The sequence below is a fragment of the Dermacentor andersoni genome, chromosome 1 (genome assembly GCF_023375885.2).
Source record: "Dermacentor andersoni chromosome 1, qqDerAnde1_hic_scaffold, whole genome shotgun sequence".
In the NCBI taxonomy this organism is placed as follows: domain Eukaryota; kingdom Metazoa; phylum Arthropoda; class Arachnida; order Ixodida; family Ixodidae; genus Dermacentor; species Dermacentor andersoni.
The window spans coordinates 217,947,784-217,964,166 of record NC_092814.1 but is presented as its reverse complement, the minus strand read 5'-3'; the positions used below and the strand labels follow the sequence as shown (position 1 = coordinate 217,964,166).

The window sequence follows — 16,383 nt, the reverse complement described above, 5'->3', positions numbered from 1 at the left end:
CGCACAGCAGGCGTAACTAGCATCAGACTTGCCCTCAACATATCTCTCCTTTCCAAACGCAGAAAAATCGCTCGCCTTTGTCTGTTCCATAAAATATACCACTTAATTCCTACACTCAAGTCACGCTTTATCGAACCAGCCTCTTTTACTTCTGCACGCTTGGACCATCGTCATAAGGTGAACATCCCATTCCACAAACCGTCTACCTATGGTAATTCATTTCTTCCAAAATCATGCCAGGAATGGAATCACCTACCGGATCCACTAGTCTATATAACTAACACAGATAACTTCCGTAAGGCACTTACTAATATTATCTAGCATGCCTTGATGTGAATGTATAACGAAGCAATTCCGTTTTCTCCTGATCAGTATTGTTCATAAGTTTTCTTTTTTATTATCTACCTAATCTACAAACGGTGTATTTTGTATTATGCTTTATTTTCTATCATTCTGTGCTTATTGTCTCACTCTAACTTGTCCTATATACCATGTATGTATATTTAATCTGTATTACCGAAGTTTTCCGTTTTTCTTTGTATAATTATTTTTTACCGTAATATGCTTTTTTTGTGTCGCTCTCGCGTTATTTTTACATTGCACCATGCATTGTCATCTGATTAGTATTCGTGTTTTTCTTTCTCCTTTCTTGCATATTTATCTGTATTTGTTAGCCCCATCCCTCTGTAATGCTTCATCGTAAGCCCTGAGGGTACTATAAATAAATAAATAAATAAATTGGTTGCAATGTCTTGAACTTATGGATAAGGTATGATTCTCTGCATTTTCTTTCTCGTTCAGAACGGAAATTTGACTGTAAGATGTAGAGTTTAAGTTCATCAAAGTTATGACCTGGTTGGTTGAAATGCTCGGCGACCGCTTTGGGAAGCTTTTAGCTGTGTCCGCGTGATGTCCGTTTAATAGGACGTTCATTGATTGTCCTGTTTCACCGATATATTGTTTCTTACAGAAGGAACATTCAAGCACATAAATCACATCCGAACTTGTACAAGTGAAGCTAGATTTGACTTCGTGTGTATAAATATTTACGGTGCTTTTAATTTTAATGTCACTTTGAAGGTACCTGCAAGTTTTGAACCTGGGGCGAAAACATGGTTTTGTTGCGGGGGAATGCTGTTTGCTGATTATGCATATGTCGCTTTGAAGAAGACAAGTCCACTTGTCAAAACGTTGGCTCCTGCTTTCGCCTTGTTCGCGTTTTGCTCATCGTTCATTACAATAGTCACTTTACGCTGTGAATAATTCGCGCCTTATTGTCGCACCCTTCCTTCGCAGCTACGAATCCGGAGTTCTGGAGAACCCTGAATCGCCGGCACCCGAGGACATCTACACGATGACGTGTGATCCCAGGAAGGCACCCGAGGAATCCGTGACACTCGAAATTGAATTTACGTGTGGTTAGTTCCACTGGCTACACCAACCACTACCGCACAGGACGCGATTTGTGTTAATTAAATGCTTATAGGAAGAAATTGTACTACATACTAAGCTTCATTGAGCAACTATATTATTGCGATGGAGAATTCAGATTAGTTATATGGATCACTTTTGCTAAGTACTTGTCAGTGGGCTTTATTGTGACGGAATAACGTGCTAAAGCGCGAGTACACCTCATAATGAATAGATCGTGCAGAAAAGCAGGCTCAAGGCAATATAAATAAATTGAAAGTGTTGATGCATGTATTGCTATGACGTTAGAAAGCATATTTGCAATCTTTCGACGCGTAAAGCTGGAAACGCCTTTATTGGTATTTGTCAGGCATCCGGACACGCACTCATAACCTGATGTGATTCATAAATTTCAATGCACTTGAAGCGTGAATTTTAGCTGAATATGTTCAATAATTACTATGCGCACTCGAAAGCCCGGATTTACGCGATAAAACGTCGCTAACTCCTTTGATTTTCAGGATAAATATATTTTGTTTTGTGACAGTATAGTTAAATATTACGCACGTGAGTTTTTGTTGATACACTCGAGTTTATTACTTTCAGGTGGTTTTAATTACTTTTTTGCGTGTGTGTGCACTGAGAACGTAAGAAGAATAGCATACTATTTGCTAAAGCTTCGCTGGTCTTATAATCCAGGAGCCCTATTATGTAAAACTATTCCCATCTAGTTTTATTCCAATCTTCTGGCGTCAAATTTACGTAACCGCCGACGCAAGCATCGGGCGGTAACCCGCAGCGTTGTCTGAAGAGCCGAATCAAACGCTCTCCTTATTTATAGGAGGTCACTTTTGTTTGCTTTCCAAGCGAATAAAATTGCCTACATTGTGCGGTTTTTCCTCCTGTTATTGGCTGTAATTGTAACTGTAAATTCATCACCACTCTCAGGAAAGAAAAACATGCTTCTTGAGTTGGCTACATTATTGTAACCTCACCCCGCTCCCTCTTTCTTTTTCTTTTAGGAAAACCTACTAAGGTCACCAATATCTCCAACGGCATTAAGAAGACAGACTCACTCGAGTTGTTCCTGTACTTGAACGAAATTGGGTAGGGTGATTTTGTCCATACCATTACGCTTGTACCCTCGTTTAATGAAGAAAGTGCGTAACGAATGCTAACGTTGCAGAGGTCTGCATCTGCCATGCACTACATGCCAGAGATCTGGCGAATGGGCAGAGCATCGGACGTTTGTGCTAGGGGACACTGATTTGAAATCCACCATCGAACACGTGTTTCTAATATTTTTTTTATGGAAGGGACCACAAACGAGGCGAGAGAGGAACCTACCTTTCTACAACAAAGTGCCTGTTATGTGGCAAAGAATGCTCGCATTAAAGGTTGAGGAAACTGGTATTTTGGCTCATGTCTGAACATAAATTGAGCACTGAAGCGCTTCGAGCAAAAACATGAAATATTGTGAAGTCTAAAGTGCGGTTTATTTGCAGCTGTTTATGAACTCGAACTTGACTTAAAGCGTAACAATCACCGCCCCTTCCAGTCCGTGAAGATGGTCGAACAGCGAAGCTGTGTTAGTTACACCGAGTGTTACACCATGCAAGTCAAACTACGCAAGCAGTCTATATTGTAAATATTTTGTTTCACCATTCTTTCACCTCATTTTCGCTTTTGCGTGCTTCGCGTGGTGAGCATGTTTTAGGAGCGCTGCTGTTTATACTCCGCATCTCTGGCGCGCAGCTCGGGGTCGACCCTACGACGACGAGCCCGTTCACGAGCCAACTCTTGCTGACGCTCGCGGTAGGCGGTTTCTTCCTCAGGAGTACGCATTATATACTCGTGGTCTTCCCATTGTTGTAACTGGAATGGAATGTGCGGAACCACTAATCCAAAGCTCCGTATATTGTGTGCAAGGAACACCACTGGAGTTGCGAGCGCTGCAATCATTTTGACGATTGGTTGGATTGGTTTGACGACGGATGTGGCTACCGGCACTTCTTGCGCCAGCAAGAAGTGCCAGTAACTACGCGCTCCTGGTATAGCGTTTCAGTCGCTCGGCACTGTTAGATCGCTGTAAACCGCCAGCATAACATTTGTTTCTGTTGCGCCAGGGTGGGATTAATCGTGGATAAGTTCGATGCCGATCTGGCTCGATCGCCGAAAATGTACCGCGGGACAACCATATAAGATTCGCGTATAAGATAGCATTCTCACAGGGGGAAAGGGGTCACTCCAACCTCTTTCCCCCTGTTGAGCTCTTCTTTTCCTTTCCCGCTAGGTCACGCGGCCCTTTTTAGCGAACTACGACAACGACGGCACAGCGTCCGCATAAACAACTTCGCTGTAAAAACGAGGACACCAGAAGAAAGACCAGACAGGACGAGCACTGCTTCAAACTAAAGTTTATTATCGGAAAAACACCTCTATTTATCAGTCCACACAGATCAAAAGCAAAGTACATCATAGCGCAAGCGCGCTCCAAACGCCTCAAAAAGCTTAAGTTGTAAAATATTATTGTGACACGGCCATGCTCATAAAAACCAAAATTTCTGAAAGCGCAAGACTTATAGAAACAAGCTGTGGCCCAGGCCTTTATCATATGGGCACTGATAATAGTGTTGGATTCGCAGCGAAACTCGACTTATCGAGATACTTCATTTCACTTGCGTGAAGGTTTATCGAAGGCTAGCTGACACACTTGGAACCAGTTTTTTTTTCTTAATGTAGAAATCATCTACAACCTCCCATGTTGTCCTATCTCGCTGCCGGAAAAGGATTGATGTGCCTTGCAGAACGGGTTCACATCCGCATCGTAGACAGTGTACGGCAAGATGAGACTATGGCGACTCTTTGCAACAAGACTTGCAACTTGTGCTTCGGGGATTACACGTATGCTGGAAATTCATGCCCCAATCTGTCAAGTATGAATTCTTACAAACTCACCCAAATTACAGTTCTTGTAGGCTTAATTACAACATTTTATCAGAGTAAATTTTCTTTTGGACGATAAAGTGTTTGAGCTGAGAATTCGGAGGTACTTCTTTTGTCCTTAAGTAAAACGTCAACGTCAATTCTTTTTTTCAGAGAAGGCGGGCATAGTTGCAAAAGCTTCACTTAAAATTGAATGAGTCTCTATGATTGAAATAAAGAAAACAATCGGGTTGTTGAAATTTCTGAGCATTTGCTCCAGCGCTAGCTCTTTAAACTCACTGGAATGCTTTCTGTGCACAGTTAAGTGTGTTTACGCCGATGTCTAGAACATGGAGCGTGGTATACAATCTATGCTGTCTTTCTAGACTACTGAGGCCTTTGTCTCACTTTCCCTTTTGAAAGGCAAGCCTTTAGTGTCACTGGCTGAGAAGTTTGCGGACATTTACGAGCTTGGAAAATCCGCAGCGACGCCTTTCTCCCTTCCTCCTGCTACGCCATCTGTAATGGATGCGTCATTCACATCGAGGAAGCTGCGCACAGCGATAGGCTCCTTGCGTCGCCGCTGTGCCCCGGGACCGGATAGAATCACCAACCAGATTATTTATAACCTACCTGAGAAATGCAGGATTTATCTGTTGTTAAAAATTTAGACTATGGGTTTTACATGTCAAAACCACGATCTGATCTTGAAGCACGCCGCAATGGAGGACTCCGGAAATTTTGACCATCTGGGGTTCTTTAACGTGCACCTAAATCTAAGCAGACGGGTGTTTTCGCATTTCGCACCCCATTGAAATGCGGCCGCCGTCGCCGGGATTCGATCCCGCGACCTCGTGCTTATCAGCCCAACACCATAGCCACTTTAAGCAACCACAGCGGCTATTCATCTCTCGTCGTTATTTAACCATAGCTGGATAAATGGAGATACAGTCATCTTTAAAGCTGGCCTGGGTTGTACCAATACTTAAGCGTGGAAAGGACAGAGCAGCATTGAACTCATATCGACTGGTTTCCCTAACTTCCTGCGTGGCGAAACTGATCAAAAAGCTCGTGTCTGTCAGGTTGACATGGTGGTTTGAACGTCATAAGCTTCTTCCAACGTGTCCTTCTGGCAACGTTTGAGCGCTCAATGCATCGTCATTGATTTAGTAAGCCACATCGAGCATCAACAAGCTCCACACTTGTAATCTTCCTTGACGTATCGAATGTCTGTGACAACGTTCTACAGGGATCAATATTTCGTCGACTAGCAGACATGGGAGTCACATGCCACCTATTACGTCTCATAAATACGTTAAGCAGTGGTCGCCAAAAGCAGATGAAACTAGGGATGGCAAAGAGTCTAGTGAGAGCAATTTCACGAGACGTACCACAGGGAAGTGTATTATCACCCATGCTATTTATTATGGCCATGGCAGGATTACCAGAAGCCTTGAAGAATACATGCAAGACAGTACAAGTGTCAATATAGGCAGATGATATCTGCAGTTGGTTACTCGGATACCAGCACAAACACCTCGCAATGATGGCTAAACGGACAGTAGTGTCGGCAATAAGCCCACCTTTCATCGGTATGGTTAGCCACCTTAGCAGACAAGTCCCGTTTTATGCTGTTCAATGAGCTTTGGTGAATAATAACTAGGATGAAGAGTAGCCTCGGAAGCACATCAATTCATCAAGTCAATCACGTAAGATTTTCCCATCGTAATACTTGATTCCAGGATGTACTGAAGACGTGCTGCAGACACCATCGTTTCGTCGTTAGAACCGCGCTTGAATGGGGTGAGAATGATGGCCAGTGCACGCTGGGGCAGTCATCCTTCTTCGATGTTGAAATTACACTCGGCACCAGTGGTGAATCGTCCGTGATTTTCCTGTTGCCGTTAATATGGCCATCAAAGTCCCAGTACGATTGATTGGAGTCTCTCCATCAGAAAGGTCTCAGGAAAGCTCTTGGTGTGCCAAAGACAGCTGCTAGCAACAAGGTTTTGCACGATTCACAGTCGTCCCCTCTCCGCCTCTTTGAATCTCAACGTCTGCTCTTCCAGCTTTGCCGCCTCAGCGAGACTCAGGCAGGTAGAGCGCTTATCCAGAGTCATCTGAGGTGGATGGAATCTCGCGTCTTTGTGGCACTCGATGCACTTCGTGTACCTGGCGTGCAATTTACATAAGAAAAAGGGAATGTTAGAAGCCACCATGGTCGTATGAGAGTGGAATGTCAACTTAACATTCCGCATATTTACACCGTATCCCCTGCACGTTAAAGAACCCCAAGTGGTCGAAATTTCCGGAGTCCTCCACTACGGCGTGCCTCATAATCAGAAAGTGGTTTTGGCACGTAAAACACCATAATTTTTTTACACCGTATCCCCGCCTTGCACCAGCGGCAGAGGCAAAATCTTTTGTGGTAGTACATTTCAACAGAGTATAAGACAGACATCTCCAAATGTACACGGAGGGCTCGGTTGACGAAGAGAATCGAGCTAGTACAGTGGCGTACAGGATACCGAATCTCAATGTCTCATGGGTTGCCAGACTGGACCGTTTCGTGCCTTCAGCGCATGTGAAAGTGTCGCCATTGCAGCAGCCTTCCGTGAGCTGAATTCCTATAAGCCTCAGCCTATTGCTCTCTTTTCAGACAGCAAGGCTGCGATGCAAAAAAAAAAAAAAAAGAAAAATACTGTGCGGGTTTCTCCTTGTCAAGTGCATTCAGGGTGCATTACATGCTGTTAAACAATTACAGCGCTGGATTTACCATTGGTGTTCCAACCGGGTACCTTTCCTTATCGGCGTAGCAGGCAACGGAGGCCGCTCACAGTCTGGCGCGCAAAGCGCTGCAGTTGAAGCCAACGAAGAAAGCTCCCCGGGACGCAAAAGCAGACATGAAGGAGGCCATCTTAAGTCACTTCCGCTCGTTGTGGTCTCTACCGCATCAGCCTTGTGTGAATTAGAGGCTTAACAGAACTGATGCCGTTCTCCTATATTGCATCCTCACAGGGTCAGCGCGAACCTCAGCTTGGCGATGCAAGACAGGACTTGGTCCATCATCCTAGTGTGCGTATTGTCAAGCTCTCGGTGACAATAAACATTACGCACTAAAATGTCCTGAATTTGGTGCAGAACGGGATATATTATTAGACTGAAGCGCAAGATTGCGCAACACTCAAATGCAAATTATATTTTGTACCCGCGAGGACATTGCATATTTAGAAGGAAGGTGATTTGGCTCCTTCTAGAGATCCTCCGTAATACTGGGTTGGAAAGTGAGTGGTGAGCCATGTGAGTCGTCGTGGTTCGGAAAACGCGCAACGTATTAGGCTCCGTGTCAACTTGTTTTTAATAGCTGATGTTGGCTGGCCTGCGAAGTGTTTCAGACCGTATCGCGGTTGATAGGTGGCATTGAGGCGCAGCAGTTGCCGGCAACATTTGCAACACTAGGCCCACCTGCAGCAATAACACCCTCCTTTTCCCCTCCTCCTCCTCCTCCTCCTAGCTAATTATAGTGCGATAAGAATCCTGGATATTGACTTATCGTATTTAACCGATTCATTAAGAATCGCTTTTCGCTATATGGCGTTCTGCTGCTGATCTAGAGGTCGCGATTTATATTTAGAGCCGCGGAGGCAGTGTTACGATCGAGCCGGAATAAAAAGAAGTTATGCTTGCTTACGTATATTGATGTTTGAATTCAATTCAAGAGGACCCAGATGGTCAGAATGTGTGATTACACATGCATATGCAAAACGTTTGTACAGCTGATGTAAAGTGTAAATGTGCCCCTCAGGTTTAAGTCAGAAATGGAGGCTTTAAGTAATACGAGCAAGCTGAAGTGGGACCTGGAGGCACCTAAAGTTTGGTTGGAAGAAGATTTTTCTCCAGTGGTGCAACTTGCGCGAAAGAAACTGCGTGATTTCGCGAAAGAAAAACGGAAGCCAAACGAGCGCTTTTCCTTGAGCTTTAACAAACTCCACATGTGCAACGAAATTTACCCAGATGATCTTGCCTCGGATAGAGTATTTCCTGTAAAAGAAGTAGAGAAGCGCCAAATCGAATGACAGCCTGCAATTACGCACATCACGCAGACCAATGTCAGCCCGTTGTCACTGCTCTTGGCAAGCTTTCGCAGCATCTTCCCCAAACTTGACACATTGAAAGGGATCATTCATGCCACCTCGTCAAATATTTTGGCACGGAAACGTGGCTTTCAGATGACATCAGTAGCAATGATCTCTCTCTTCCCTGATCGTTTGTAATTTCCCGCAAAGATAGGACTGGTTCTAGAGGAGGTGGCGTGCTTATTGCAGTGAAAGAGGACTATCAGCCGCCAATCATTGCTGTCGACTCACCGTTAGAAGCACTTTGGATTTCGCTCAAATTTGGTCACACACGGTGTGTTTCAGGCGTCTGCTACCGGCCACCAGACAGCCGTCCTAAGTTTACTGACGTATTTAACGAAGCACTCGAGTTGGTTAAAAACAGATTCCCTAATTGCCTCCTAATAATAGGTGGTGCTTTGAACTACCCTGCTATACACTGGTCATCATCATCTGCTAGTACACATATTAACCGGGCCGATCACCTTCGCTTTGCTGATTCTCTTCATTATCATGACCTGACGCAACTAGTTCACGACCCCACCGGCGGTGATCACATTCTAGATTTTCTATTCACAAACAACCCTTATATTGCCGAAACACATGTCCTAGAAGCCATCAGTGACCATGAAGTAATGCAGTGTTCCTTCTCGCTTCCTTATGCTGACAAAACAAAAATTTTAAAAATACATTCTGAATTTTTAATAAAGGTTATTTTCTTCTTCTTCTGAACTATGCGCGAGTTGACAATGAAAACATGAACCAAATGCTGCAAACCTTTTCAAACGAATTCCAAGAAGACTTCGGAAACCGTTCGGCTAATCACAGTTGTGATTAGTCATATTTCGCGATAAGTTAAAGGAGATAGAAGCTTCCCGCGTGCCAATATTTACGATAAAATAACATGCTGACGATCCATGATTGGCACGAGAAGTAAGCAGGTGTCTAAACAAGAAGAAAAGGACGTACAAAAAGGCATCACGAACTAACACCATTTCTGACTGGCAGAACTATAGAAGCATATCTGGATGGCCAGAAAAAAAAAACTGTTCTTGAAGCGAAAGATCAGTACTTTAATTTCATAATTCCTTACATGTTAAAAACCGATCCCAAGAAATTCTGGAAAGTCGTAAATCCAAAAAATAAACACTCGGTACCAACACTTCAGGGGGAAGACGGCAGTTATGTACCACTAGCTGACTGTGCCGAGGAGTTAAACAATAATTTTGCCACGGTTATTACAGATGAACTACCTTTTGATAATTCACACCAGCTCTCACAACCTCTTATTGCCTTTCCTGTTATACTCATCGTGGAAGATTGGAAGTCAGCGTTTATAATACCTATGTTTAAATCCGGTGACAGTTCCATTCCAAGCAACTACAGGCCCATTTCATTACCTTCAATTAACTGTAAGTTACTAGAGCATATTCTACCCAGGCATATTATAACATAAGATCTAAACAAAAACAACCTACTCCTCATCAACCAGCACGGCTTTCGGAAAAATCTTTCCTGCCAAACTCAACTCTTTGAATTAGTAACTGATCTTCATCTTTCACTGCACTCATCGAAGTACCTCGACGCCGTCTTTGTCGATGTTTCGAAGGCATTTGAACTTGATCATAACACAATGCAATGGATCGAACACTTTCTAACAAACCGCCATCAGTCCGTCAAACTACAAAATCATATCTCGAGCCGTGAAAGCGTTGTATCAGGGGTACCACAAGGGTCAGTGCTGGGCCACTTCTATTTTTAATCTATATTAATGAGATAGCAACTAACATAAATGCCCCAATTCGATTATTCGCAGGTGACTGCATAATATATAAAGGAATAACAAGCCCTACCGACATTACTCACCTGCAGTCTACCCTCATTAAACTAACAGAATGGTGTTCTGTATTGCGGATGCAAATCAACATAGATAAAACAAAACATCCTAAGTTTACTCGGCATTGAAAACACAGGGCTATACATACGGAAATAACAATGTACCAATAGATTCAACTTCGACGTTTAAATACCTAGGAATAAAATTTAATTCTACTTCAACATGGAACGATCACATAGAACAAATAAATTCAAAAGCATTAAAGAAACTCGGCCTTCTCAAGCTAAGAATTTACCTCGCCAACCGTGACACTAGACTATTAGCATATATCTCACTCATTCGGCTTTCGCTAGAATACGCATCTATCATTTGGCACTCCCGTCATGTCACCTGGACTAACCATCGCGAAGCGGTCCAAAACGAAGCAGCACGATTCATCATGTCATATTATTTATTTATTTATTTATTTGAGTACCCTAAGGGCCCGTTAGGGCATTACATAGGGGGGGGGGGACGACGACGACGAAAAAGTTCAAGCGTAAGTGGAATGTGTACGATGCAAATATATGAAGGCATTAGAACTATAAAAAATGATCTAAACATCTAGCAGAAACAAAAATAAAAAAAGAAAGAAAGAAAGAAAGGGGAAACGGAGTTTATAAAATGTTTAGTAACGTGAAAAAGGCATAAGAACCTAAAATGCGATGAAAACAATCAGTACCCAACAGAACACGCGTTTAAGGATACAATGAATGGTGATTTAGGTAAACAGCCTACACAGATACATATCGGATGAAACGGAATGAAATTTATACAATGCTAAGCACATGAAAGCACTGGTTAAGTAAATATTCAACCAAATGTGGGTTCGGACAGGTTGATACACTCTAAAAAGGTTAGCAGTGCTGCATCAAATGATGATTCCGTAAGCGAGACAATGTTTGAATTCGCGATTTCAAAGCATCACCAAACTGAAAGACACACACAGAATTCCATCCCTTACCATGCGCAGAACATTTGCCAGATTATCTTTTTTTCACCCCCTTGTACCATAGTCACGTGTCATTTTCCCGCTCATATATTTCTCCAGCCCATCACATCTCGACTAGGTTAGATCACGCGTACAAAGTTAAACCAATTTCTGCTCCCACTGAAAAATACCGGAATTCACCTCTCGTACTATCAATAGATTAGTGGAATTCATTGCCATCTAGCATTGCCACTATCAACGACTCTCAATCTTTTCAGTCAGCGCTTCACTCCTTTTTCGAACGTCAAGGCATTTTACAATAGTTTTCCTTTTTGTATTCGCTACTGCATGACGTGTCTGTTGTGTTTTTTATTACAAACTAAACAAAGCACAGAAGTTATACGCATGATGCTCTCATTGTCCTGTGAAGTGTTGCCTAGATTGGATTGAAGTGTTGCCTAGAAGTCCAGGTATTCAACTGTCCACTTAGTACTGTACCTTTCTGTTTTTAGTTTCATGCTCCTTGCTATACTTGACGTTGCATTCTCGTGTTTATTGAATCGCTGTTTTTGCCTGCATTGCTATTATATTTGTTATCACCTATTCTACCCCCCCCCCCCCCCACACACACACCCACACGCACGCACACGCACATTGTACATGTAAGTTTTAAGGGCTAACTTCGGGAAGCGGTTCACTGGGCACAGTCGTATGAAGCCCATAATTCCTTTCTTCGCAGGGGCCACCATGGCGTTGGGCGTATTGACATTGTTGAGAACCGGGTAATCGGAATGAAATCTCGCGGTAAGCCAACAACTTGCTTTATTGGAATTTTTGTTTGTATATACGCTGCTCTATAGCTGCGAAAGGTTGCATGCAACCATCATCTATAAAGCTGCGCTGCTCACCGTCCATCGCTCCTACCTCGAGGAAGGATATGAATTTGCCCCGGAACACTGGGTGTTATAAATCGCAATTTTTGATTGCACATGTTTATTCACTTTACTATAAATAATTGATTGGCTACCCGAAGAAAGATATCGCGCTTGAACTTTTTTTTTATTTGCTTTACGACGGAAAACTTAATTTGGATCCCGGACAGCATTTGCAATGCCTTGGTCGAGTTTCAGCAAGAACCAACCATGTGAATTTTGTTTTGCCTTGTACACTGAGAGCTGACGTTTTTAAATGCGCAATTTTGTCGCGGACTTTAGTTGACTAGAATAGTCTTGATCTTCGTGTGTTTGTTAACTGCAATTATTTTGACACATTTCAAGAAAGACTGGAAATATTTGTATTAGTTTGTTACTTCACCCACCCTGTAACAGCCTGAAAAGGCTAACAGTGTTGTAAATAGTAATTAAAGAAAACGCAGCGCAGTCTCTCCTGGGCCATGACGGTGGACTTGGCGGATGCTTGCAAGCGAATGCGTCTCGTGCGTGTTACAGCGCCACGACACGAGGGTGCTTCCTTGCGTAACGGACTTGCCGAATTACGAGAACGGTGACGAAGTTTCGTATACCTATATGCAGCTGCTTTACGCAGTGAAAGACGACTCTGTCGACATCCCCTGTGCGCTCCCATTCATAGTCCACTGAATGCAGAACACCTGCGAGAAGATGTTGCCGGCCTCTTGCTTATCGTGCGGCGCGTCGCTTACACGAGCGCTTTTCACACGTTGGTGCTCGACCAGCCATGTGCTTCTGGCCCCTCTCACTGACCAACTTGTACCCACATTGGCGAAAACTAAAGGCTGTTAATTCGGCACACGATGACAAACCTGCTAGGCCATTAAAGCTATTGCTTTGAATGTATTGCATATGCACAGGTCTGGTGAGGCCTCTTTATTTTTACACCGTTAGTGTTTGTTCTGATGCTAGATGCTTGAACGAAAAGATGAGGTAATCGTGAGGTAATTCTTAAGATGAGGTAACGATGAGGTAATTCTTAAATATCACATGAAAGAGAGAGTGAGAGAGAGAGAGAGAGAGAAAGGGAGGGAGGGATAGTTCGTGTTTTTTGCAATAAATGAGCGCTGACATAACAATAAGCTTCGGATGTTTGTGTTGCTCGGTTGTTCAGTTTACACAGGTATTTCTGAAGTGTATAGTAGTGGCGAATGTTGCCAAGAACACATTTTACTATTAGGTTAAATGCCGTGCGGGCAGGTGACTTCAAAGTGCTGCACTTCGCGACATTGACAGCAACACGGCGTGTCCTGTACTTCACTCCGAGGCTCTCTGTGATGATTTGCGAGTACTTCTGACGTCATCAGCAGGGATTCTTGCTAGGAACACGACGCGAGAAGATGCTGCTTCTATGTCGGTGCTGCTCACCTGCTTGCTTTCTGTCTCCTTGCTCCTACGTGTTGGTTGTTAGAAAGATATATTACGGCTGATTTACGCCTGGAAACAGACCGTCATGAAGGGGCGTCGGCGCGTGGTACAACCGCGCCCTCTGAAGCAAGCGGACGGCACCGAAGCAACCATAGTTTGGTTCGTTTCCCCACATGGGGCTCCTGACAAGTGTGAATCGAGTTCGCGAAAGCAGACGCAAGGAGTGGATGCGGCCGTATGTGCTCACTTCGTATGGTGGCGACTTGTCATCATAAGAACCCGCTGTCCTTGGCTAAAGATGCATATAGAGCATGGAAAGAAAATATGAACGCGTCAGGGCCAAACAATGTTCTGGAGAACGATGTCGGATAACTTGCCGTTGAGCTTGGCCATGTTGTCATGTCCACGTTCATAGTTCTTTGCAGAGGTCTCAGTTTCCGACCAACTGCTCTGCGGTAGATTGAAGATGGTTGCTTACATCCATTATAGCGGTGATTCCTGCTTAAAAAATAATCGGCTTGGCGATGGCAAAGACAACAATCACGGTTCAGAGATCGAGTGACGTGGTGCAGCATGTGTCAGTTAATAGATGCATTGTACAATTGGCACTGAAGCGCTCCCTCTGATCCATTTTTACATCACTGATTTGTAAAACCACGTGATAATCTGTAAAATCCCATGATTATAATCTACACTGACCACTGTGTTGCCCTCAGCTATTTTTGTCTTTTGATTCTATTTTTAAAGTAAAGCCGGGAGTGGTCGCATTTAACGATGCTGTCATATCCTTTCAGATATCATTATGTGATTATTGGGCACAAAGCTGCATATCGAAGCCTAAAAAAAGGAAAAAGGATACGTTTGTCCCTGTAGTCTTGCAAGGTCGTCTTTGTTAAAAGAGGAAAAAAAAAGCGGTGCAGTGGAGATGAATAGATGCATTCTTTCCTTTCTTTTTGACGGCACATTTTTGCACTAGTGCACACAAAAATTGTGCAATAATTAATGACTAATTAACTCTTTAGTTAGCTGAAATTCAGCTTTAAATTAATTCTTGTAGGCATACACTTCGTTTGCGTAATTAAAGGTGGTCAGTGAACAAGGCTTGTCAAATTAGTAGGAATCCCGAAGCTATATATAAAAAAAATTGACATAAATCTTCCCAAAAGATACCATGCAATATATTGGTGTTTCGCACTATTTTGTCGCTCAGTGAGCAAGCAAGTCTTTCTAGGAAAGTAAGAACGCAAATGTATTTCGGTGGCTGTCTAGACACCATTGCTAGCCTCGGGATACCTACCAAGTGGACATGCCTTGCGCTTTGACTGGCCACAGTTCAGCAATTGCAACATTTTTCATAAATTAAATAATTAAGAAGTAATGAATAAATATCAGTTAATTAAACATTTCATCAGTGGTTATCGCACAATTTCTTATTTTTTTCTGGCGCGAATAACGTTTTATCGATAAATTTACGTTCGATGCGCTGTTTCTAAGAATGACAAATCTTTGCTGAAATGTCCGCGATACATGCAATGTGACCTTTCTTGATTGCCCCAGGGAACGTAAGGTAAAAAGTAGGGGGTGCTTGAATAGCGAAATTTGCGAATCTAATAGAATACGACTACTCGAGAAAAACAACCTTCAGCTATTGAATACATACGCTTTTGTTTCTTAGTATTGAATATTTCAAATTTATATAGAAAATGGGAAGTTTTGTGGAGTCTGTTCGGCAATAAAAGGCTTGTTTACGTCGTTTGATACATTTAATAACGTTAACTGGATGTCAGTAGGACTGATAGGCTTGTAAATGAGAAACAAAAGAAATATACTCTTATCTGGTACACCATGGCAATGACACTGCGCCAGATTTGGAACAGCATACCCCCAAATGCGTGTAGTGTAAAGTGTAGCGCTCGTTGAAGGGGCTAAGTGCAACAATACAGCACCGCACACCGTTTTGAGAGAATTCAAACATAAGGAGATTGGCTAGATAATAGATTGTTTTGTATAAATCGAGACAGCGAATTCATATGCTCTATAAGACGAGGCATACTTACTCAACGGCTGGTAACTGTTGTGCATACGTGATCTCCTCTATGTGTTTGTTCAGCAACCGAACCGTCTGCGCTACAACCGCGGTTCTCCTGCACTAAAATCATTCAGACAAGTCTCTGTTTGCATCAGCCTTGCCCCTAGAAACTGCAAGAATTGTTGTTGTGCTTTATACGTAATATTCGAGCGAAACAAATATTCGACAACTTGGAATAGTGAATCATCGAGTCAAACTCACATCGAATAGTAAAAACTATTCCAGTCGTATTCACAATTTCGAATATTCGCACATATCTACTAAAAAGCAATGACCTTCTGATAATCTGAACTTGAGGTCATTAGAGCTGATTCTATTTGTCTCTCTCCGAATTATGAGCCGGTGCTACTCACCACACGGGATTCCTGAAGTCATCGGCATAACTGAAAGGCGTATCTAACAAAATGCTGGTAACAATGCAATTTTTTTTCAGCAGTTGCAGTCACTTGCATCAGTTATTCCTTACTGGCGCATATCCCAGAACCTAGTAGAAACAGCTAGCTTGCCACTTTTTTTTTTTTATTGATATGATATAAGGAGATGTTGGCGCGCAATTTAAGGCGCCGGCTACTCCTTATCTCTTGGGTGGTTCCGCCATACATCATTCAGAGTTCACGGTTACATATCAAATAATCTTTTCACACAAGCACCAGGACTTATAAAGCAACGTTTCCACAGGAAGACTATGGCAAATGTCTCCA

At 42.9% G+C, this 16,383-nt stretch overlaps 1 protein-coding gene across 7 annotated transcripts in view; it reads left to right on the top strand.

The window, feature by feature from the left end:
• Positions 1-16,383, top strand: part of Ass (argininosuccinate synthase) — a 66,007-nt gene that overhangs the window by 28,600 nt on the left and 21,024 nt on the right. For 5 of the 7 annotated variants that reach the window (XM_055063217.2, XM_055063220.2, XM_055063222.2 and 2 more), the window contains 3 exons: positions 1,297-1,418; positions 2,433-2,517; positions 11,997-12,061. In XM_055063217.2, coding sequence (XP_054919192.2) covers positions 1,297-1,418; positions 2,433-2,517; positions 11,997-12,061 — 272 coding nt within the window. The remainder of the gene's footprint in view (positions 1-1,296; positions 1,419-2,432; positions 2,518-11,996; positions 12,062-16,383) is intronic. The other 2 variants (XM_055063219.2, XM_055063224.2) reach the window with 1 other exon arrangement.